The 26,000-nt window shown below is 33.2% G+C and overlaps 1 protein-coding gene across 1 annotated transcript in view; it reads left to right on the top strand.

Annotated features, from left to right (window-relative positions):
- Nucleotides 1-26,000, top strand: part of LOC115217190 (two pore calcium channel protein 1-like) — a 91,793-nt gene that overhangs the window by 21,280 nt on the left and 44,513 nt on the right. Inside the window, exons 2-7 of the mRNA XM_029786827.2 lie at nt 7,140-7,444; nt 11,527-11,640; nt 17,170-17,300; nt 18,587-18,675; nt 22,267-22,301; nt 25,650-25,708. Coding sequence (XP_029642687.1) covers nt 7,140-7,444; nt 11,527-11,640; nt 17,170-17,300; nt 18,587-18,675; nt 22,267-22,301; nt 25,650-25,708 — 733 coding nt within the window. The remainder of the gene's footprint in view (nt 1-7,139; nt 7,445-11,526; nt 11,641-17,169; nt 17,301-18,586; nt 18,676-22,266; nt 22,302-25,649; nt 25,709-26,000) is intronic.

The following is a 26,000-nucleotide window of genomic DNA, read 5'->3' as shown; positions in this document are numbered from 1 at the left end:
AAAGTACTCATGAAATAAAGTTCGTTAACTACTTTGATGGTTAGCTAAATGTTGATAGTTTCTCTCCTCTAGGTTATCTAATTAGTGCTGGAGGTGACTGTAATGAAAAAAATGTAGCTAAAGTAAGGAAGGTCTGGAAGAAGTTCAGGGAGTTTATTGCCTGTTTGAAAACAAAGGGTTTATCTGTGTAAAAGGCAGACTACATGAAGCATGTGTAGCAAGTATGATTGAGCACATTTAGATTTTCTTAATGGGCATTAAATGTTGGAAATAGTGGTAATTGGATCTAAATATGGTAAACTTGATATATTGAATATTAACCTATATAAAAAGCATAGTACAAGTGATCTGAGGGCAGCTGTGCACTTAAAGTATCAGGTGATATCAGCAAGAGAAATATGATTATATTCTGATAAAGATAGATAGTAAAATTGGATGTGGTGTCAGTGAAGGGTATCCATGCAGAGGAAGTTGAAAGAAGATTTGAGAATTATCAAGGTCAGATGTCAATATGCTAAATTTCACTAATGAGATGGTATGTAATATTGACTAGATTAATGGTTACAAAGTATGAAGTCATAGTATGTATTTCACTTTAATAAATTATGAATTTAATGATCATTAAAAATAATTATTGTGCTATTATTTTCCATATATTTCATTTTTGGATTTGGTTTGCAAGATTCTTTATGTGAGTTCGTGTGTTGAAGCATATTCTGTTGTGTCTGGGGAGAGTCATTTTCTTTTTGTGCCTTATAATTTAACACACTCACCGGTAAAATTTCCACTTATTCCTTATTTTTATTTTCCTATAATTTTCGTTGCGTCTTGCAACCTTTTCAATAGGTTAACTACTTTGATGGTTAGCTAAATGTTGATAGTTTCTCTCCTCTAGGTTATCTAATTAGTGCTGGAAGTGACTGTAATGAAAAAAATGTAGCTAAAATAAGGAAGATCTGGAAGAAGTTCAGGGAGTTATTGCCTGTTTGAAAACAAAGGGTTTATCTGTGTAAAAGGCAGACTCTCTATATTTTCCATATAGTTAGAGCATTAAAAAACCTTGTGGTATTTGTTCTGTCTCTTTGCATACTGAATTTAAATCCCATTGAAGTCAATTTTTCTTTTCATCCCTTTAAAGGTGATAAACTAAAGTATCAGTCTTGATCTGAGATCAATGTAATCAATCATCCCTCTCTTCAAAATTGCTAGTTTTGTACCTAAACTAGAAACAAGTATTTCCCATATTGTATCTTGCAGTCTGATAGTTAGAATGAGATTGGGGCCTGTTGAAAGTACTATGGAGCTGAGTGAAACATTGAGTGAGAACCACTGAAATGTAAACTGAAAACTGTAAGTTAGTGATTGGATATCAGCAATAGATAACTTAACCTTTTAGCATTTAAATTAGTCATATTGAGTCTAAATACACTGTTTTATATTCAAACTGCCCAGATCCAGTCTTTCACATCTGTCATTCTAAAAATAAACAATTGCATCATTAAAATCTCAAAGTTACAAGCTAATGCAGGATTAATTCAAAACAGTATGAATATATAACTATTACTTTTGACAGTTATCTGAATGCTAAAGATTTAACATGATATAAAGTAGATTGATTCTAGACTAATAACTTAGAAGAGAAAATAGTTTTAGACCTGGTGAAAATGGAAAAACTTAAATATGTAAGATATGTTTTGTGAAGGATATTAGCTATTATAATAATCTTGATAAATTGAGATTATAGCATTATAGGAAGAAGCTATTGACATAATATAGCTTCAATTTAGGATATTAAGTGATTATATATTACTAATATCCTCAAATGTCTGGTATATAAAAAATTATTTATATTATGATCGAATGGAAATGCCCTAACATATATTTTGAAAATTTAGGAATACATTAATATTTTACATTTCACACCTGCTTTCAAGTTATCTTAATGAAAACTTACTCTATTGAAATTGAAAGACCTGAGTATTATTTTGTTGTTGTCAACATATTATTACACTTTACTAGGGAGGATTAGGATTAAATTGACAAAAGAATTAGGTTATTTCTTGCAGCTAAACTTCTCAGAATTAAAGATTATAGCTTCTTCTAAATCATTGTTATTTGCTTTGTGATGTATGTCTTTATGTTCTAAGTTCAAACCCTACTACATTCAATTTTACCTTGTATCCTTCTGGATAAAATAGATACTGGTTTAGGACTGAAGATGATATAATCAATTATATTCCTCCACAAAATTTGCAACCTTTTGTGTTAAAAATCTATATCATCATCATCATTATTATTATTATGAAGAAGGGGTGGTTGGCAGCTTGAATATTTAGCTATTTGCTTGTGTTCCAATGTTGCCAAATTGTCTTTGCCTATTATTTCATCAGAATTGATAAAACAATTAGTAGTCAATATTCAATGTTGCACACCAAAATGTGTGGCTGTGTGCCAATGTAAGAAATCATAATTTTTACTAAGAACTATTACATTGTGTGCATACATCAATGACTAATGCATCTGGACACATCTTCATTGATGTGCCTGGTATCATTGGGTGTTTCGGGTTTTTCAACACCATACATCCTCCTCCAGTGAAGTAGGAGCAGAGGTTAGTTAAGAAGCTTTGCTATCTACTGTCTTTGTTTTAAAATAATACCTGTAAAATACTTGGATTGGTTAAAGTAATTATTTTAATTATCCATTTCAAAAATAACCCTTAATCCTAAGAAATCATTATTTTAAGAAGAGATTTAAAATAGCGTGAAAATATTTACTTCAGTATTCTTATGTTGTTTTCTTTAAATGAACATTTGCTTATGTCTGTGAAAGAGAAAAAGAAGCAGAGAACTTTATTTACTATTCATCAACTTTCTTTTTCTTATTTTCTATTTTCATAATAATTAAGCTTGATTTCTTTCACCAATTAATGAGTCAACAGATAAAGCTTTTAGCAAATACTTTTCTGTCACTTAACAGCTTAAATGTTTAACTTTGGATGAGTTTTCCCTGAAATAAGAACACCCATTCTGTATGTTTTATATATATATATATATATATATATATATATTTTTATTCTTCTTGAGAACAGAGGACTGACTATTCTATGACATACAAAAAAGATTAAAGTGTTATTTTAAGATTATGAAAAAATTCTTCTCTTCATCCCAAGTGTACAAATAAAAAAAAATCTGAATTGAACAGACATGAACTCCACAGACATCCTATCTGAGGATGTAGTAATTCTGAATAAAAACTGATACAGGATGAAAGGGATTCTTTAGATTGTTGCAGACAAGCTCTCTAGTTCCATGGGGCATGATGAAATGTACCTTTTCGATACTGTAATGTGTTGTTGATAGAAAGACATTGACAACAATGAAGATTAGTAGCTTTTCTCTGTTTATGTGGGTGTTAAACGACATGTGATGGGATGATGTGAGACTCATCCAAGTGTTGAATAAGCAGAAAATGTTTACTTTGAAGCAGCTAGAATCATATGGAACTACTTGGTGTTGGGATGGATTAATGTAGCACAGAACCATAGCATATATTACAAAGGAGTCCTAAATTAAAAATATACATAAATACATAAATCTTTTATTTGCAGAGTAAAGTACAATTTAAAGTTGCATAATTAACACAAACAGATGTGTTGATGGTACTGTAAATGTCTATTTCACACAGAAGTTAATTTCACTGGAATTGTTCAATCTGTTTAGAGTCATGGTGCTCTTTAGTTCTTTTTTAATAATTTTTTTTAGCTTGGAAACGAATATTATCTACTGCAGTTGGGTGACAAATAGATGTATAAGGCATTAACTATGTTTATAAAACAAAACTCCAAGGAAATGCCCGTTACCGTGTTTAATGCAATATCATTTTATGCAGTTTTGCAAACTGCACAGCTCCTTCACTAAAACTTTCTTCAAGATCTTACAGATCCATGATTTGCATATTTGTGTTCAAATCTGCTGGAAATCATCATTTCCATTCATGCTGTTCACTGTGCAAACAATGATTTATTACATCCAGATTTAATTTCACAAGATTTGATGACCTCTTTACAATTCTCTTTAGGGAGAAATAACTTGAACTGATAAATTGATCCAAGTATACTAATTCACCTTTTGATAAGCTTTCTGGTATTTTGGTACAACAGAAAGTGATCCATCAATAATGGATGGAAATGTTTGGCTTTTAAACTTCTAATAAAGCATCTGAGATTTAACAAGTGGATAAAAATACTGGATCCCCTAAAAAAAAAAAACCATTATGTGAATTCATTGTATTTTCTTCAAGATTGTTGTTGATAATCTTTACATTCAATCAGTTCCTTGCTTATTTGCTCAGTGTCTGAAAAAAAAAAAGACTGCAATACTTGAAAATATCCATGTGGTGACTCACACAGTGCATGAGCTGTGATCAAATCTTGGCCAGAAGATTGCTAAGAACCCAGTATTTTGGAAACATTATAATACTTGACCTCACAATTTGATCATTATTCCTGTTTCTAACTTCATGACTGAAAAGTTGACTATGAGCCTATTTTTGACACTCTCTTTTCTGATCAATATTATTTAAAAAGCAATCCAAAACTTATTGCAGAAAAACTGTGTAAAAAGTCCTATAGTTGCATTAGCTGATCACCTGTTATATAACATTCTTCTCACAATAGGAAAATGAGCACTACCCTCAGATAATACTGTGAAAAGGAGACCCCCTGATAAGTGGAAATATAAGCAGTGTGTACCAATCAAAAGAAAATTAATCTTTCTTGACAATATGCATCAGTGCATTTTTCAACTAAATTTAATGAATAGAATGTAATCTGTAAATTTATTCAACATTTAAATTTATGCTTATTGGGTATTATTCTTGTTATTCATGTTTGCAGTTATTGTCATCACTTTCCCCCATGGTAGCCGTTTATATCAATACTGTTTTCTTTTAAAATTTAAGTAAAGTTTTAGCCAGCTGGTCAGCACAAGGACTTTCCTTATTAAAGATTTTCACTTCTCTTTTAACTGCCTAAACAGCAAAACATAGAACACAAAAGTAGGATAAAAAAAAAAGAAAGTACTAAAACGTTTACTTGTAAATTTATCTGAATTAAATATCCAAGTGAGATAAAAGTTCAGAAAAAAGTTCTAACATTGGAAAACTTTAGTGTACACAATGTTAATACCTTCTGTCAAAATTGTCACTAAACTAGCTGCAGCCTGTGTTGTTCTTGATGGTGCAACGTATCATCGTCTATGTCCATATTAGTCATAAGGAAACAGACATATTTTACTCATTGACTGACAATTAAATTTATTGTTTTTTTTTATCAATGCAACAGCCACTTGAACTCTATAATTAGGAAAGAGTGAATGGCAGAGTGACAGGTCTCATTTTAATTCTTGGTATAATGATGTGTTCATATCAACAAGTCATTGGAATTCTTGATCCATTGTGAGGCTTTATTAACTATTTAATTGCAATATTATATATATATTTTTTTCAATTATGTTTGTCCACTGAGGGGATTTTTGAATTGCCTTCTCTTCCTTTATCCCATTTCTACTTTTTCCCCTTTGTTTATTTTTTCCCCTTTTTTTTGTTGTTGTTATCTCTGTCTCTTTCCTGTCATTGTTTCCTTTCCAATTGTTCTTTCTTTATCCATAATGTAGGAGTTATCTGCTCTATATGCTAGGGTCATAAGTGCTATAAGCAAAAAGTTACCTTAAAACAGAAAAAATAATATTCATACAAAAGAAATTTTCTCCAGAAAGAAGAAAAGTATTATCCATAAAGAAAAAATAAGTTTCAGTACTGACAGAATATCATATATGGTATATGAATGTTGCAGTTTTACAAAAGGCAAATTTCTCCTCTACACACTGTGTAAGCACAATAAAATAAAATGGAAGTATCATTCTATAAAGGAAGTATCAAAGTAAATCACTCGATTTCTCAGAATCCTCTCCAAACATGCACACTCTCTATTGAAAAAGATGTCATGGGTGAACTGAGCTCGAATTATTCTTTGAAAGTCAAGGTCAAACTGTCAGATATGCACAATGTTATTTTATTGATATAGATTTGATTTTGTGATCTAATGTTGAAATCATCATGATCACTTAGTGTCCATTTTCCATGCTGGCATGGGTTAGACAGTTAACTGGAACAGGTAAACTAGAGAGCTGCAACAGACTCCACTCCGTTTTGGCTGGATGCTCTTCCTAATGCCAACCACTCCATAGAATGTACTTGGTGTCTTTTCTGTGTCATTGACACAGGTGCCTTTTATGTGTCACTAGCATGGTTACCTCACATCTGTCACTGGCACAGGTATCTTCGACATGTCACCAGCACAAGTGCCTTTCATGTGTCATTGGCACTGGTCATAACTATGACTACACTAAGCTTGATGTGTCTTCTCAAGCACAGCAAATCACCAAAAGTCTCGGTCACTTGTCATCACCTCCCTGAGAGAATGTGATGGTATTACATATACACATTGCACACATGCATTATATATATATATATATGGTAGGTTTTCTACCTGGCTGGCTCCTGTCAACCATCCTACCCATGTATGCATGGAAGATGGATGTTAAATAATGATGATGATGAGGATAATGATATATATCATCATCATCGTTTAGCGTCCGTTTTCCATGCTAGCATGGGTTGGACGGTTCAACTGGGGTCTGTGAAGCCAGAAGGCTTCATCAGGCCCAGTCAGATCTGGCAGTGTTTCTACGGCTGGATGCCCTTCCTAACGCCAACCACTCCGTGAGTATAGTGGGTGCTTTTTACGTGCCACCCGCACAGGTGCCAGACAGAGCTGATACTAAGATTAGAATCTACATACTGGATGCTTCTTGATTTATTGAGTAAAAGTGTATAACAAAGATTTTGCACTAAGGATAATCTCTCTAGATGATTAGTTTGTATTAAAAGAGAAAGAAACACTTTGATAGAATACAGTGGCAAGAATTAGTTTTAGAAATAAGTTTTACTAATAATAATTTAGGAAATAATTTAGTCAACAAAAGTTATGAAATAGCCTTGCAATAAAACAAGATGGATTTTCATTTTATAGAAAAGTATTTGTGTGAATTAATTTGTTTATCTTTCTGCCATTTCAGATGTTGATGGCTGTAGCTATGAAGAAGATCTTGTGTCACATATCAATTCCATCACAGATTCAAACAATCATTTGATGACAAAATATAAGTGGTGCCTTAACTATCAAGAAGCAGCTGTTTATCTCCAAGAAGGTGAAAATAATGATAAATATGATACCCATCCTTCAAATTACGATGCCCTACCAGCCTATCAAGTTGCACACAACTACTGGTTTCATATACTTGACCTTTTTGCTTCAATTCTGCTCCTTTCATTGGCCCTCTGCGAAAGCCCTGCAGTAACTAACATGGCATTGCCTGTTGGGGTGGGTAACATTGTTTTTTTTTACCACTTTTACTTTGTCCATTCATTACAATAAAGTGTAATTATTTGATATTTTATGTGTAGACACACACACACACACACAAATGTTTCTTCATATCAGTTATATGCATTTAATTGTTTCAGTATCAAATGTATGATTATTTAAGCAAATATTTCTTGTTCATTACATAGGCAGTGGAGGAAGGGCAGCATCTGTTATTTTTTTTGCAAGGCCTCTGGGCTGGTAGGTAAGGGATAAAGGGAAGAGAAAAAAAACATAAGTAATGGCTCATCTTTAGGCTGGTGACCATGTCCAAATCCTTGCAACACAGAGTGGATTCTGCTAAAAGTAGCCAATGGCCAGATGATGGTGTTAAACCTGATAACAGACTGGGTCTAACAGCTAAAAGCTGACACAGTTCATCAAATAGGATTCTGTACAGTTTCTGTCACTTAATTTTATACAAAATGCTTGGACTAACCTGAGGTTATGATAGAAAATAATGACTCAAGGTACCAGATTATGGGTTTGACCCAGAATCAAATGGGTGTGAGAAATGAACTTCATTCTTGCATGCACCCAACTATCTGCATGTCTTAAATATTACTTAATCATTACAATCTCCAGTTTGTTGCGAAAGTCTTATTGTTATATATCATAAACTATGAATATCAACTGAAAACAAGGTGATGTCATATTTGTTAGAGAGTTTTTATTGGAACAATACTTTTAAAGTTAACCAGTCACCCATAAAATCAGAATGGAACCCTATTAATTTTTTAATTTGTCTGGCAAATAGATGTGGATTCAGTTATCTATTCTGCTTATGTGTACAGTACAATGGGTGAATTAAGATTTTAATTTATGACCATTTAGTCAGTAGTTGTACTGTGTTTGGTCAGTAGTTGTACTCCTATGATATTAATTGTAACACGCACACATGCTCTCTTTCTCTCTCTCTCTCTCTCTCTCTCTCTCTCTCTCTCTGTGCTTCTCAGTTATATGTTATAACATATTATGACATTATGTTGTGTCCCTGATTAGGTTAAATGCCTTTATATTTTTAGATTTGTCCATCCACATTTTGAATTCAAATTAGACAGGTATTGCCCTTGATTATTATCTCTTCGCAGTCAATAAACTTTCACCAGGCATGTAATGAAGTTGATTTGATTGAATGCAGCCATTTCCTGCGTTTTTGTGGTCTTGTTTCCATGTGAGAAAGTTTATTCTGTTAAAAAATCATGGAGTCAACAATATTTAAGTAGATAAGTAGATTCATATTATGTTGTTGATGCTGTCCTACTTTAGGTAAAGTATAGAATTCCTACGTTGCTGGCTCACAATCAAGACCAGTGAAATAATAGTGTACACATAAATTACTTGAACTAATCAGAAATTAACATGTAATTTGAACAGCATGAAGCTAAAATTAAATTTTTACTTTCCATCTATTAAAAAAATCTGGTAACTGATGCAAAATATTTATATATCAAGAAGCATCTATTTATTTGACCAACAAGAATTAGTTGCCAAATCTCTCCAAATCAGAGTTTACTATCTTAAAAAATAAAGGACGCACTGAATATATTATGTCAGAAATAAAAATGATGACATGTTTACAGATGGAGTGCTAGTGAAATTATTAAAACTTACCACAGAAAACAAATAGACCAACATGCAGGTCAATATCAACATGAGACAAATTCAGGAGTCATAATTCTGCTTAAAGTAGATTACAAAAATACTAAAATGAGTATGACCCCCATCCAGCACAAAAACCACACATATACAGACAAAACAAACTAAAAAAAATCCACTTAAACAATCCCTGAAACTTAACACAAAAACCTGAAGTGCTGATATTATCTTCCTCCTGCAATACAATAGGAAACTAAGAAACTTCATAATCACATGTTCCTATAAAAGACCTCAGCTACAGCACTGTTATTACTTCACACAGTTCTATTATAATACAAAAGTAACCAATATAAGCACATTCAAGTACAAAATATAATGTAACAATCAAGATACAAAAGTAACAAGAATATAAAAACAAACTAAATTTATTACCACTCAATATTAAGGATTTTTATGGAACTAAAAAAAAAAATTTTTAAAAAACAATCATCACACTTTGATAATAATAATTTGTGGTTTGGTATTGCAGCATTGTTTCTTGTAATTACAGTGGTGGTTGTGTGGTTAAAAAGTTCCTTTTGTAACTATGTGATTCTGGTTCTGATCCCACTGTGCACCACCTTGGACAATTGTTTTTGTACCATTGTCTCAGGTCATTCAATACTTTGTAAGTGAAATTGGTTGAAGCTGTTTGAAATCTGTTGTACATATTACATATGTTATACATACTACCTTGTCATACTTGTGACAACTGTATGATATATATATATATATATATATATATATATATATATTATATATATATATATATATATGTATATACACTTTCTCCAAATATCAATAAAAGCCCAAAATAGTGGTTTATTCTAAGCCAAGTATTCCTCCTGCAGTTGCTTCACTAGGAAGATTGTACAAAGCCAAACTGCATCTCATCTAGATTTACACTGACACAAATGAATTGTTTGATATCTCTATAGTTACTTCTCTCTAAAGCATCTTTTTTGCTTTTGTAGCAGTTTAAAATGATACTGCTTTTCCAGTCATTATGTATGACACCTTTCTGTATAACTTGATTAACTACCCAGGTGGTGTTCATGCATTGAACCTCACTAGATATTTTGAGCATCTCTGTAATTATCTCTAATGGCCCACAGCTTTCCTTCTCTTCAGTTCCTTAATCACTTTATCTACTGTCAACTTGAGTTGCTGGTCCGCCTGTAGGCAGCTGAAGTAGACCATCTTTATCCCATGCATTCTCCACACTCAGCAGCCTCTCATAACATTTTCACATCATTTTCTTGTCTTCCATAGCTATGGTGAGTATGCCTTCATTATTCCAAATACACTTCTCACCAATGATGTCTTAGTTCTCTCTCACAAACTATCTCACAATCCTGAACCCCTCATGCCTCTGGTTCTCACATTGTAGGACATGGGCAAATCTCTTCCTTTCTGTCTCACCCTTAGCCATCTAGAGCTGCTTTTCTAGCCTTTTGATAATGCTTCCTGCTATTACCTTCCTTCCAGGTTTTCTAAGCTTGTCTTTTATTTTTTACTGCTCAGTCAACTGTGTCATTCCACCACCACGTTTCCCTTGGTTTGGTTCTGGCTTTGTCTCAGTTGTCATCTATGCTACTAGTATCAAGATCTTTCTCTCTATTATCATACATGTCAATTGGTACTGCTTTAAACCTATTAATAACTGCAAGGGCTTTTAGTTTCTGTATCATTCTCCTTTGTGTATAGTTTTTATTGATATATATTGGCAGAAGATGTAAACATCAGCAAGAAAAACAAGAAAACAATTGATTTTCAATTAAGAGCTTTTACAGTATTTGTTCTGCATCATGTTACAGACACTCCTTTATTACTCCTGCTGCCAGAAATGTAGTGAAGCAGTTGCATATTGGAAACTTGTACCCATTAATGCTGTTATTCATCAATTACAATCTAAAGAAAATATTGACATAAATAAACAACCCCTTTTATAATCCCTGAGTTCTTAATTATACTCTAAGAAAGTTAGACATTCCAAACTACAGTGGAGACCTTATAGCATATTTAGTTATATTTATTTATTCAATAAATTCAAATCTAACTGGCTGAACTTTTACTTTTATACTTCTGGGGTTAATGAAATAAATATCAAGTACTGGGAATTGATTTAATTAATTATACCCTGCTCTCTGCTACAGAGGGAATGTAGTTAATTAAATCAATCCCCAATACTTGATGTAATCTATATTTGTAATATAGTGAGCATCATGCTTCTAACTTAGACTCTGTGGGGACATTGTATTCACAAATATGTCACCATTCTGAATAAGCAATTGATAGCTGGCTGAAAGTAACTGTCACAGTTTCTTTCAAAATATAATAGAAATAATAATAGAATATCTATATTTATTAAATCTAATATTCAGTTTAAATCTCAATTTCAGGTTCATAGCTCTCTTGAGCTCTTTTGTTTATTAATTTTAGCACTGATTCTTGGAATTCGGTTGAAATGGTTAAAATTTAGAACATTTTTCAAACATAAACGAACAGTATTAAAGGTTAGTATTATCTCTCTCTCTCTCTCTCTCTCAATGTGTGTTAAAATCAATTTTTCTTTATTTCTCACCTTACCACAGTGATGAAAAATATTTTTTTGAACTAATTAAACAAATTTTTTTTTCTATTAACTTGGTTGAAAAACAAAAACAGATTTATGGTTATTCCTAGGTACAAATTAAAACTTTTGTCCAATTTTGCTGAACAAATTGAAACATTATCATTATAATAGGTGCAGGAGTGGCTGTGGTAAGTAGCTTCTTTACCAACCACATGGTTCCAAGTTCAGTCTCACTGCATGACACCTTGGGCAAATGTCTCAGGCTGACCAAAGCCTTGTGAGTGGATTTGGTAGATGGAACCTGAAAGAAGCCCGTCATATATATAACTTATAAAACAAGGGCAAAAGAAAAAAATTCTAATGCCAAATATGCCAAAAATAGACAAATTGTCAATAACCATTATAATTTATCACTATTAACATGTGTCTCGAAACTAGCTGACAGAAATTTCTAAAAAATTCCATTATTACCGTATTGGTCCCAATTTCAGAGTTAATTCATAAGAATTTTCTCTTCGTTGCATGTTAATAGTGATAAATTATAATGGTTATTGACAATTTGTCTATTTTCGGCATATTTGGCATTAGAATTTTTTTCTTTTGTCCTTGTTTTATAAGTTATTTATAAATTTAACCGTTAAAGGTATTTTTTAATATGATTTTGATTTTTCCAGTTTCAGCTAATGAGCTGTGGCCATGCTGGGGCACCGCCATTTTAATATGCTGGCCATTGATAAAATTTTTTTCAAAAAATGTTATCCTATCTTAGATGTGAATTTGATAGTGTTCACTTCCGGACTCCCTCACTCTGTGAAAGTTTCTAGTTCGAATCGCACGTGTCTCGAGATATGCTGAAGATTTTTTATTTTGGATATATTTGGGGTACTTAGGTCTGCTCATGACTTAGTGCTTGCTTTTTCCATGGGTATGAGTAAGTATTTCATTTATGTCTTATGTATTTATCGCTGACGAGGAGAAAATTCTTATGAATTAACTCTGAAATTGGGACCAATATGGTAATAACAGAATGTTTTAGAAATTTCTGTTGGCTAGTTTCGAGACGCATGTACTTCAGCATGACCAGAGTCAAATGGCTGAAACAAGTAAAAGAATATAGTTTATTATTTTAAATAATTTAACTAACAACGGTAGCTCTTTCAGGATGTCAACTGTTATATCTATATTATAGATAAGTAATGTAACTTTATTGTTTCGGCATCCGGTGGCTGGACTATTTATAATGGCGGTGCCCCAGCATGGCCACAGCTTGTGAGCTGAAACTAAATAAAAAAAATAAAAAAAATAAGGCCATATTTCTGTGGTACAGAATTTGTATTAAAAATGGGTTGTGTGTTGTGAGGATAGGTGAGAAGTATGTTATATCATTGTATGTGAAGCTGAAGAAAATAGGTGGCAAGAAGGTATAAAGTTAGAGGGATTAAGAAACTAGAAGTGGTTAATACTCACATGCATGCAGACATGCACCAATTATCACTTAATATAGAAGATAATGTGTGAAGGAGGAGATAGTTCAGGGAAGGTAAAACGAGTTTCAAGTGGGGAAGTTTTGAAAAAAAAAAATGTGGGGAAGGTAGGAGGAGAAAGATACCAGAATGAATCAACTGATTAGAAAGTACATGTGGCATATTTTGTATTCATTGCTTTAAATCTCTAACATTTAAATTTATTTCTTTACAGCTTTTTACATTAAATGGGTAATTGTTATCTATTAGGCCATTCATTCTATTTAAATAAAGTGATGAATTAATGGTTTAATAGTCTAAGAGATATTCTTACATTTTAGTACTTTCATTGTTATCTTGTCTGAACACTTTAAAGTCATCAGCAAAAATACTGTAGATAATTTTAATTGAAAATCATATGTCTTATATGAAGACAACAAATAGGTTTGTGCCTAACAGAATCTTGGAGGTATTATTCTTTACATTTTTCCTGTTCAAGTATCTATCATTAACACAAAGTGTTTGTCTTCTTCCTACAAGGATGTCACTGACCTAGTTACAAATGTTCATTTGCACTTTCAGAGCCTAAACATTTGATAGACAGTGGCAGAATGTTGAATTAACTATTTTGCTGTAGTCAGTATATATCAGGGGTGGGGGAACCCTCGCCCATGGGTGCAATTGTGCACGCAGGCTGATAATCTCATATATATACAAAATGTTGTAAATTTTTCAATTATAAAATTTATACAATATACGTACACCTATTTGCAACATAGGTTGCGTTTCCACTATGACTTAAAATCGTTAGACTTGAACAGAAATCATCCAGCAATTACCATTTGAATGGAAATTTTGTTATCCTTATAAAACACATATTGCTAGGTTTGTACCACCCCCTTGAAACTCAACTACCCTCTAGCTGAAAAATATAGAATACCTCATGAGTAATATAAACGTCCTAAATTCAGAGGTGGTGTTAATGATGTTAATCATTAATTTAATGTGTTAAACTTATCTTTATTAATGTATATCAAATTATATATATATTATATATATATATATATATACACACACACACACACACACACACACACACACACACACAAGACTTGTACAGATATAAGAATTAGAACTTGTGATGTGCCTGCAGACTTTTTCTTTGGAAATTTTTGCCTGCTGCATTAAAAAGTTTCCCCACCCCTGGTATATATTAATAATCATATGAAGCCTTTCAGTCCAGGCTTCTATAGGGTTATGGTTTGGCAGTATTATATTGTTTCCTAGTAAACAGGTTCTTGATTATATTGTTAGCAGACATATCTCTGACAATAGATTCAAATAATGATAGATGTTAAGCTGAATGATCTATAACACATATCACCTTGAAGTTAGTCCTTTTCTTGTGTATAGTTCCATTATATATAATTGTGCATCAAGCACAATACACAATTCTTTCCATACTTTTCTTGAATACCCCTTGGTAAAACTGAGTTCTGGAAATGCACAACTGGGCCCTTCATTCAATTTCCTTCTCAAGATACACTCCACCTCCTATTATCTCTCTAACTCTAGCTCTTCCTTGATACCGCTTATTTTGCATACCACTCAGAACTGTTTCACTTGTTATCCATCCTTTATCCATTAACAATGTTCTCTCTACCCATACTTTCATTGATCAAACCCCACACTGCTTAGGTGGAATATGATCAATAAAATTTTCTCTCTTCCTCCACCACTATACATCTCTCTCTCTCATATTATACTTGCCCCTCTCTCTCTCTCTTCCTCCTCACCCCTGCAAGCTACCCAACCACATGTTATCTCTCTTGTCCTTCCTCTATCTACCGTGTAATCTGTATTATTACTATTCTGCTACTCAACTCCTGCATCATTGGTCATCTTCCTCTCCTTATCTACCACCCTTCAACCCCACTCAGTCTTTACAGTTGTTGCATACCTCCCCTCCTATCATTCAATCTCCATCTCTCACCTTCTCATACACTCTTGCTACCTTTACACATCTTGGTTCCTCTGTCTCCTCTAACTTTTACTCCTCTTCAGAGCCCACCAGGACACCACTGTTACTTTTATCTAATTTCAGCTCCACCTGATCTCTATCAAACTCTTATCTAAAATGTCTGAAGCCGTGTAGCTCCTTTACAGCAAGAAATCTGTTCTACTCTGACCCCTCCCCTCATACTTTAATTCCTTATGTCCTAGCATAAAGCCACCCCACCTCAAGTCTCATAGTCTTGCAAGCTGCATGGTAAACTCACAAGTACTGGTAGCATGAAAAAAGTACCTAGTGTCTGCTGTAAAGTGGTTGGCATTAGGAAGGACATCCAGTTGTAGAAAGCATGCCTAACTAGATACTGGAGCACAATGCAGTCTTTGGACCCACCAGATCCTGACAAACTGTCCAACCCATGCCAGCATGGAACATGGACTTTAAATGATAATGTTGAGGATGGTGATAAGCAAGAGGTGTCTAAGAACATAATCTAATTTTTATAGTATGTGAAGATACCTCCTTGTATGGCAGGCATGCTTTTCAATTAGTGAAGTCCTAATTTTACAATGACATGTTTATCAAGAAAGAGGTGTCCTTCAAAAATATATGGGGATTTGAGTTACAATGCAGAGAGCTTCTGTGAAGGCTCTACTGAATAGTTGGTTTAACATGATACTTTATTCTCTGAAGAAACAGCCTTGATTCTGTTAAATGTTTCAGATGTTTGGATTAAGTCACTGCATTCAGCTTAGACTTATATTTAACACGCTTGAAAGGTTTCTACTTCTCTTCTATACTTTGCTTGGCTTGTCTCAAATCTATATCAAGGTTTGTTCAGTGTTCTTAAGTGATATTTGGCAACACTGTGAAATGATATATAATTACCAAATCCATTCTTTGGTGATTCTCAATTTGATTGGGTTATAACTCATAAATGTTTGCATTTAGATGAAGAGTGTTGACTTGGAATTCAATCTTTGATTAGCTCAACTGTGTTAATTATGAACTCAGTGATTTAGCATCTCACCACAAGATCTCTGACACTCTGCTTTTATAATTGTATAATCAAAATGAAAATAGTTGAAACACTTTTGTAGAGCTATTTTGACCTGAAATATGATGAAAATTAATTTAAGAAGAGATATATAATTACCATTATATAAGTATTCCATCTCAAATTATGAACCGTATATTTTTAATTGGTTAAGATTCTGGTGGCGGTGGCTTGGGGTTTCTCCTGTCCAGTGATTTATGGGTTTGCTAACATACTGGTGAAAACAAGAATATTAAACAATTTAGCTAAACGCCTTGAAATGTGTAAGGTTACAAGTTGCAAGTAAGTTTAATTATTTCCATTTAACACCTTTGGTAATTGTGTTAGAAACTAATCTGGTACTATAAACACAGCTTTTCATGTTTATACTTAGACTCCTGTAAGTGTAAACATAATATTCAGTCCTTAAAAGTTGTATCAAATCAGAGGTAATTTTTTGATAGCAAACAAACTTTTTGCAATATTGAACCAATTATGGTAGAGGCGCCAATATTGTGCATGCTGTTATTAATATCTATATTCAGTGTTTATAAATTTTTAGTAAAACGTCTGATATAGGGTTGACAATGTTTTTTTTAACTATTTTTAGAATGATCTACTGTAAGCCTGAGGAACATTTGTATAAAAACATTTGGGTATTTCCAGACTTATTTTTGCTTAGATTCATAGTAGTTAATCTTGTACTGGATTATTGACTATCGATACTGAGGGGCCTTTGTCTTATCTTATATCAGAAAAATTTGATGAGACACACTCCATCTTTCAGTGATCTTCCCACTTTCTATATAAAGTTTCTCTTAATTATTTCTTCAATTTTCTCCCCACCTCTCTCTTCCTTCACATTTGTTTTCTTGTTATAGAATTTAAATGAATAAAAATATTAAAATTGCAATTCATAATTTTGCCATTACTGAGATAAATTTCTTTTGTAATTTTCAGATGTTTCTGTTATTAGTCATGTTAGTGGAAGCTTTTGTAATGATATGTCGTCAGAAGAACCACTTACGGGTGACCAGAGCTGTGAGGCCATTCTTTCTTATGGATTCCTATTATTGCAAAGGCGTTCGAAGGTTGGCTCCTTTCCTTTTATACATTTTTCAAGCAAGATGAAGCTATATTGCAGATATATTACATATCATCTTAATCTGGTCTTCATAGCTTTAATCATCTGTGGTAAATGTGATCACATGGCATTGTTAATACCAGAAGCAGTTGTTGTTGTCATCATCATCATCATTGTTTATAATCTATTTTCCATTTTGGCATGGTTTGGATGGCTCGACATGTGGGGCCTGGGCTGAGCTTCTGTGTTTACTTTGGCGTAGTTTCTGTGGTTGGATGCCCTTCCTAATGCCAACCATTCTACATATGGTATTGGGTACTTTTTTGGGTCAACTAGCATTTGTGAGCTCACCAAGTAACTTACAAGACAAGACCCCTTAACTAGGGGTGTAGTATTGAGGGGGTAACTGTGTACCAGATATTGTGAAGTTAAAGTATGAAAAAGGAACAATAATAGGTGTCTTGTTAAAGAGGAGGTACATTGCTTCCCCAGCTGGAAAGAGAAAAAGATGGTAAAGGGAATATAAAAAGTTGAAGTCTTCTAACAAAGCGTTCTCAGTGGCAGTGGGTTAAAACAATAAATTGGCTAACATACAACTGCGCTTGAATATACCAGTAACTCTTAATGAAAAAATTTCAAGACTTGTCTTCCTTTTTCTTCTTCCTTGGTTGCCATGTTGATAGTTGCATTTGAAAATGGGATTGTGAGTGATGTCATGTTTCATTTCCATGTGCAACATGCAGTCCATTACGCTATAACTGGCATGTTACTGGTATCAGTAGAAGTTGGAAGCAATGTATATCACAGGCAATTCTACTTTTGCTGCTAGTGTTATCTTATTCTAGGTAAACCTTAATTGAACTGCCTTATGGTTAAAGGTATTTCATCTGTGACTATAATCTTTTTTTCTCCTTCAGACAATATGTCCTTCCATTTTTTAAGTTAGTAGGATGTAATTTGAGGGAGACTTGGTTGCTGTTTCTAGTATATTGAGCAACCACATACAGAATTATCCAGAGGAAACTCTGACTCATATCCCTTTACATTGTAAGTTCACATACAGAAATAAAGGTGTGGTAATCTATAGAGTGAGATATGTTTCCCAAAATATGATTTTTTTCAGACAATATAAAGTATTGTTTTCTCATTCTATCAATTGAAAAGTCAAGATTATATAGAAATATGATTAATTGCAAATGTTCATGTGCATTGAAAAAATGAATGGTCGAAGAAATTAAGAACAATAATTTGAACAATAAATCACTTTTTGTATTTATTTGTTTTATTTTCCAGATTTACACGTCAAATCTTTCAATCTCTACGGCCAATTTTTGACATGCTTCTACTGTTGCTATTTTTTATGTTGATATTTTCTATCTTAGGTCAGTAAAACCATATAAATTACTCTTGCCAGAATTTTCTTATATGATTTAATGACTTTACTAATCTATCCTAATGGTGTGTCCTTTCAGTTTATAAGGACAGTGTATATATCTATTTTTCATTATTTTACGAACCATAGACCCAAATATATTTCTGTATAGCACATTGATATCACACCAGTGGAATTTAGCTCAGCACTGCAAGCAGAAAAAGCACTTGTTAAGTCTTCAGTCTGCGCAGTCTTGTAAAGGCCAAAGATAACAGTCCCATCCTCTTCATCATCATTTAATGCCCATTGTCCATGCTGGCATGGGTTTGACGGTTTGATTAGGGCTGGCAAGCTGGAAGGCTGCACCAGATTCCAGTCTGTTTTGGCATGGTTTCTAAAGCTGACCACTCTGAGAGTTAATGGGTGCTATTATGTGCCACCAACATGGGAGACATTTTCATGACACCGGTATCTGTCACGACTGTGGTTTTACTTGACTTGGGTCTTTTTCTCAAGCACAGCATAATGCCAAATGGACTCAGTCATTGCCTCCATGAGGCCCAATGTTCAAAGCACAGCATAGTGCCAACTGGTCTCGTCCTTGCCACCGTGAGGCCCAATGCTTGAAAGGTGCTTTTACATGCCACTGGCATGACATTGGTAGCTGCCGTGACTGCGATTTTAGTTACCTTGATGGGTCTTCTCAAGCACAACATAATGCCAGAGGTCTTGGTCATTGACTCTTTGAAGCCCAACACTTGAAAGGAGCTCAACTACTTTGCCTTCATGAGGCTCAGTGCGTGAAAGGTGCTTTTTATGCGTCACCTGCATGGGTGCCAATTATGTGACATGAGCATCAGCCATGACTATGATTTCACTTGGCTTGATGGGTTCTCTCGAGTACAGCATATCACCAAAGCTCTCAGTCACTCGTCATTTCCTCTGTGAGGCCCAAAGTTTGGAGATAATCGACCTCTACCACAGGTTCCCTCCACAGTTAGAGATCAGCACTTCTTTACACAGCTGTCCTCATCTATAGGCATCAAATTACTATATCAGCACATTTGTCTCTCTTCCACACCACATCTGATGCTTCTTATGCTTATCTTTTCTCTCAAGATGCTTTCACTCTGTTGAACATGCACACTAACATTGCACATCCAGCGAAGCATACTGGTTTCATTTCTTTCAAGCCTGCACATGTCCTTGGGTGTTACAGCCCATGTTTCACTGCCATGTAGCATAGCTGTTTGCACACAGGCATCATACAGTCTGCTTTTCACTCAGAGAGAGACCCTTTGTTGTCAGCACAGGCAGGAGCTCTCTAAATTTTGCCCTAGTCTTATTCAGAGAGTTATGCTCTCGGAGCATACACCTCCACTACTAACTTGATCACCTAGGTAATGGAAGCTCTCTATTACCTCTAGCTTACTCTCATGGTAGTTAATGGAGTCTTAAAAAAAATATCCATGATTCAACTTGCTGTGATGAAATGTGTACCTACCTTTGTTACCTTTAATAGTTAGATGGACTGGGCCATTTCAAAGTTAAGAATATTGATCTCATACTCAATGCTTTACCAATGGCAGGCTTATACCTCAACAAATTATTAATATTTCTTACTTGCATTTTTATATTAGTTTACTACTACATATATCATTACACTAGTCACCATCAAACATATAAATGTTAATAATTTCAAATTTTTATATATGTCCAGTAATTTTATGGGAGGTGGCAAGTCAATCATACCAGCTCCAGTGTTCAACTGGTACTTGTTTTATTGACCCTAAAAGTTTGAAAAACAAAGTTGACCATAGCAAGGTTTGAACCCAAAACCTAAAGCAGAAGAAATACTACTAAGCATTTGGTTCAACACTAACAATTCTGACAATTCACTGCCTTATATGTAAATGATAAGGTATTTTTTTTTCATCCAATTAGCTCAGTCATCATCCAGTCTATACCTTATAAAACAGCATCACATGGAGTGATTTAAAAAAAAACATATTGAGAATAATAATTGTTAGGGTATTCTTTTATTTGTTTCAGTCATTTGACCGTCTCCATGCTGAAGCACTGCATTTAGTCAAACAAATTGACCCCAGGACTTATTCTTTGTAAGCCTAGTATTTATTCTATTGGTCACTTTTGCTGAGCCACTAAGTTATGGGAATGTAAACACACCAACATCAATGGTGGAGGGACAGACACACAAATACACACACACAACAGGCTTTTTTCAGCTTCTGTCTATCACAAGGCTTTGGTTGGCCTGAGGCTATAGTAGAAGACACTTGCCCAAGGTGCCACATAGTGAGACAACCTAGAACCATGTGGTTGGGCAGCAAGCTTCTTACCACACAGCCACTCCTGTGCTTATTATTATTTGATTGGGAATTTATATATGCCTACTCCAAATGAATTCTGCCCAAATTAAAAGTGATATAACTGGTGGCTTCAATCTGTCCAGCTTAATACTTAGATGGGCACTTAATTGACAACATATTTCATTTCTGCCTTGTGATTGAGTAGCCAACATTAAGGAGGACATCCAACTGTAGATTAATTTAATTTTTAAAAAGCCATCCCAGCTATGCTAGTATAAAATTAAAAAAGCGAAAAGATATAAAGATATTGTCTGCATTAAGCAAAGCTTTTCAGAAATCTTATTGGAAAACTAACCATCAGGATCAGAACATTTTTAGAAAGTTAGTTCAATTGTTTGACAGTTTTTTCCTAACCCAGCTCATTAATGTTATAATATCTTAAGATTCAGTTTTCTCTCCAACTCTCTTCCTGTACATCAATGACCAATTCATACAGTGCATTCACTCACATATGTGCATATACATACATACACACAAACAAACATGCCTGTCTGCCATGTGTCAGTGAGAGAACTTTTATATGTTTGTTGATAAAAACAGCAGCTAATCACTCCTCATATATTACTCTCTTAGAAAGATGCAGGACATAAAAAATAATTTAGTTTTAGATTAACATTTCTTGAAAACCATTCATCATAGATTTGCTCGCTCATGGATGATCTTAGGCAAAACAGCAACCTATCTATCACTAATATATTCAAATACCTAGTCCCATGTAAAAGGTGTCTTATCTCTCTATTTTTTAATGTTACCTACTAAAATTACCTCTGTTCTTTTGAATCTGCTAATTATATGCTTCTATTGAAATCAAGACAGCGCCTTTTCTTCCTCTTCATTTGTATCATCACCATTTAATTTAGGGTACTATAGATTACAAATGTTAGGAATCAGTAATTCAGCTTATTGAACCAACTAGTCACTGAAGTTGTAGACATTTTATTTATATTCCACAAAAGTGATGAGCATTATAGGGTAAGAGTAAAGTATTCTTGAGTGTAATCCCTCACTCATTTCATTTTACCTATATTATTAATGCCCATAAAAGGAATGTTGCACCATCCTGTTTTTGCTTTCTTCATAAATTTAAGGTCTAATATTTATATACAACACTAATAAAGATTAATATTAGAATAAGGTTAATAAATCATGTCTATTATGTTATGAATCTTTTCAATTGTTTCAATGTTTTTTTCATTTTTTTTTTTTGAAAGGATTTTATCTGTTTTCTGACATAAACAACTATACTGTAAGTATATAAATTTTTTTATTATAACTTGTTAAAATATCTTCCGTTCTGAGTTTTACTTCTTTTTATAAATATTTTATTAATTCAATTTCAAATAAAAATTTGCTGTTATGGATGGTTTTATGTTTTTTCATATTCTTTAGTGTTGTTTTTTATTTTTGGATATGTTTTTGAGTTTTTTTGAAATTATAATTACTAATGATTCTAATTTATCTAAAGTTGATGATAGAAGCAAGCCATTTTTTAATCCTTGCAGCCATTATGAGTGTGTGAAATAAGGCATCATGAGCTCTATGCTTGCATGTCCTGGAATTTATCCTACCATTGTGCATTAAGTGAAGAATTTCACAGATGTTTGTTTGGGATTTCTTTTATATTGTAGTTTCAGTTTCTTTACTTAGGAGAGAAGTCTTAATTGACATTTAATTATTTTTGTTAATTAAGGAAAATCACTTTATTTTTTATTTAATCATCATCATTGTTTTAGCATCAACTTTTCCATATTTGCATGGGTCAGATGGAATTTGTTGAGGCAGATTTTCTTCAGCCAGATATCCTTCTTGTTGCCAACCCACACCTGTTTACAAGCAAAGTAATATTTACCCATAGTCAGACATATTTTCATGGAAGACTGGAAACTGGACTTTGCTACTATGTCAGTGACATTTATTTATGGGTATCTTGTCATGTCAAGACAAGGAAAGAGAGAGAAAGAGAGAGACACATACATACACATGATAGGCTTCTTTCAGTTTCTGTCTACCAAATCTACTCACAAAGCTTTAGTTGGTCCAGGGCTATAGTGGAAGACTAAGGTGCCATGTAGTGAAACTGAACCTGAAGCAACATAGTTGAGAAGAGAACTTCTTAACCACACAGTCAAGCTTGTGCTTATATTTAATTTAATTTGATTTTAAATACAATACTTATCTGTAGATTGAATAGTTTGAACATCATTACGTTTCATTAGTACAAACTAGTTAGAGATATTTTAATTATATGTCATTTGGTAAGAACAGGAAATAAAGGTAATTGAAATACATGTATCAATTAAACATCTGATAATACTTTTGTATTCCAATGCTTTGATTTTCATATACCATATTTATGTATAATGTACATACCTAATAATAGGCAATGAAATCTTAGGAAAAAATAACTTTTGTGTATAATATGCAGTGACTTTACTGTGTATAAAACACATTGACATTTTAATGTATGTAATAACTAGAAAAGCACTTGGAGAGCGCAGACCTCCACCAAGCAGCTCATTTCCACCCATATACACACATGCTGAAAATAGCCCAATTTCCCAAACCAACACTGGCAAAATCATAACCTCCTTGGCAGAGTTTAAAAAAATAACACAGCTATATGATTTTTTTTTTAAAAACCCTTAAAAACAAGAATCATCTGAAGCAGTTATAATACATCAATGACAACAGAAAGCTAGTTTCACCAGACAACTAAAAAGAAACAACAATTACCTAAAACTTGAGTGATACACACACAATGCGAGTAAAATTATTAATAGAGAAATGAAAATAAACTTTGGAAACAGCAATGCCACCATAGGTTATGTTGAAATGATGAACGTATTTTCAAGGGAGATAATCAAAGAACGTAATATTGTAATACTTCATGTAAAGTAAATATAACAAATGAAAACTCCTTCAAGAATCCATAAAATTCCCAGATCACTACCAAAATTACATCATCTGTTCCTTGTGCATTACCAACTTGTCCTGCAAGTTTCATCATCAAATACCGCTCACAACTTTTTGAGTTATTTTGCACACAGACGGACAAACCAACATCGATGTATAACCTCCTTCCTTGGCGGAGGTAATAAGTTTTTAGTTAGTTTTATTATAATTGCTCTATGAATACATTGGAAATGTCTATGCATCCTTTAAAAAGAAATAAATTCAAAAGTGACCTTTGAATTTTGTCTCTGTAGATTGTAAAAGTGCACTGACTGTAAGGTCAGTATTGTGAAAATCATACAGTCATGTTTTTTTTTGGAAAATCAATTTGATTTTGATAATGATAATGATGGTGTGCTAATGATAAGTTTATACTCAATTTGTTTTATTAATTTTTTTTTAGTGAAGAATTCACGGTGGTATTGTCACAGGAGTACAAAGTATTTATTATTTAGGTGGAAATTTTTTTCTAAAACTCTTCTGTCGCATTATTTGATAGTATTAAAACCACCATCCAACCAACAAACGAAAAAGTCTTCAGGTTTTCATTTTGAGCACAAGACATTCAGAATCTGACAAAATTGTTTTCTTACTTAACAAAAAAAAAAAAAAAAAAATCCAAAATCTCTTTTGATTTAGACTCAGTATTCCAATTATTCCTTTTCCAGAAAGTTGGAACTCCAACCCCGCAAAAATTCCAATTTAAACTACTCCATCGAATATCTTTCTATTTAATTTCTTGAGACATAAATTGTAATGATACCAATAAGCTAATTTGAACCACTTTATATTCTCATATGAAACCAGATCATCTGTATCATTGATACTTTTGTCACATCAATTACCCCATCCAGTAAATATGTTTTATCATTGAAGAAAAAAGAATGATATTGGTGGTGGTGATGTTGGTGTTGTTGATGGCATTATTGTTGGTATCATTGTTGTTGTTATTATTAAGGCAGCAAACTGACAAAGCTGTTACCATGCTGGACAAAATACTTAGCATTTTTTATGGTTTTATGTTCTGGGTCATCTTTGCTTTTCATCTGGGGTTGATAAAATAAATACCAGTCAAACACTGAGGTTGATGTAATTGACTAACTTCTCTTCAAAATTTCAGGCCTTTTGCCCATAATCAAAAGAATATGGCAGTAAGCAGGTAGAATCATTACCACATCACTTAAAATACTTAACAGCATTTCTTCTGACTTTACTTTCTTGGCTTAAATTTTGCCATGGCTGACTTTACCTTTCGTCCTTTCGGAGGTCAATAAAATAAGTACTGGTTGACCACTGATGTCATCAACTAGCCTTTTCCCATTAAATTTCAGGCCTCTGCTTATAATAGACAGGATTATTATTAGTATTATTAAGGCATTAAGTTGGCAGAATCATTAACATGTTGGATAAAATGCTCAGCAGTTTTTCTTCTGACTCATTATGTTCTGAGTTCAAATCTGCTGAGGTCAACTTAGCCTTTCATCCTTTTGGAATCAATAAAATAATGTACCTGTCAAGGAGTGGGGCCAATGTAATTAACTAGCTCCTTCCCTTACAATTTTAGGCATTGTGCTGAAAGTAGAAAGATTTAATATTGTTTCTATTATCATTTTGATTTTTCTTATTTTGATTGTTTCTTTAGTATTTCAGTACTATCCAGGACTCTTTTGTTAGTCTTTTTGTTCTACTAACAACTGCTAAGTAAGTATAATATTCTTTTTTAATTAACATGTTTAACATTTCTTTATTTTGTTGTTTTCTGTCAGAAATTTTATAAGAGGTTTGGCTTCTAAATACCATTTTCCTTTTTGAAATATGATAAAATGCTGCTATAACTTAGACTTTTTTTGCTTGATGCATATTGAAAAAGCGAAAAAAGTAAAAGTTGATTGGAATAGATCAACAGGAACATTTGAAAATGTATGTTCTTTTATATTGTGTTACTGGATTTTTCACACAAAATTTTTAGCCTTAAAATATTTTGAAGCTACGA

The sequence above is a fragment of the Octopus sinensis genome, linkage group LG1 (genome assembly GCF_006345805.1).
Source record: "Octopus sinensis linkage group LG1, ASM634580v1, whole genome shotgun sequence".
NCBI lineage: Eukaryota > Metazoa > Mollusca > Cephalopoda > Octopoda > Octopodidae > Octopus > Octopus sinensis.
The sequence above is the reverse complement of the archived record's forward strand: the minus strand, read 5'-3'. Positions and strand labels throughout refer to the sequence as shown.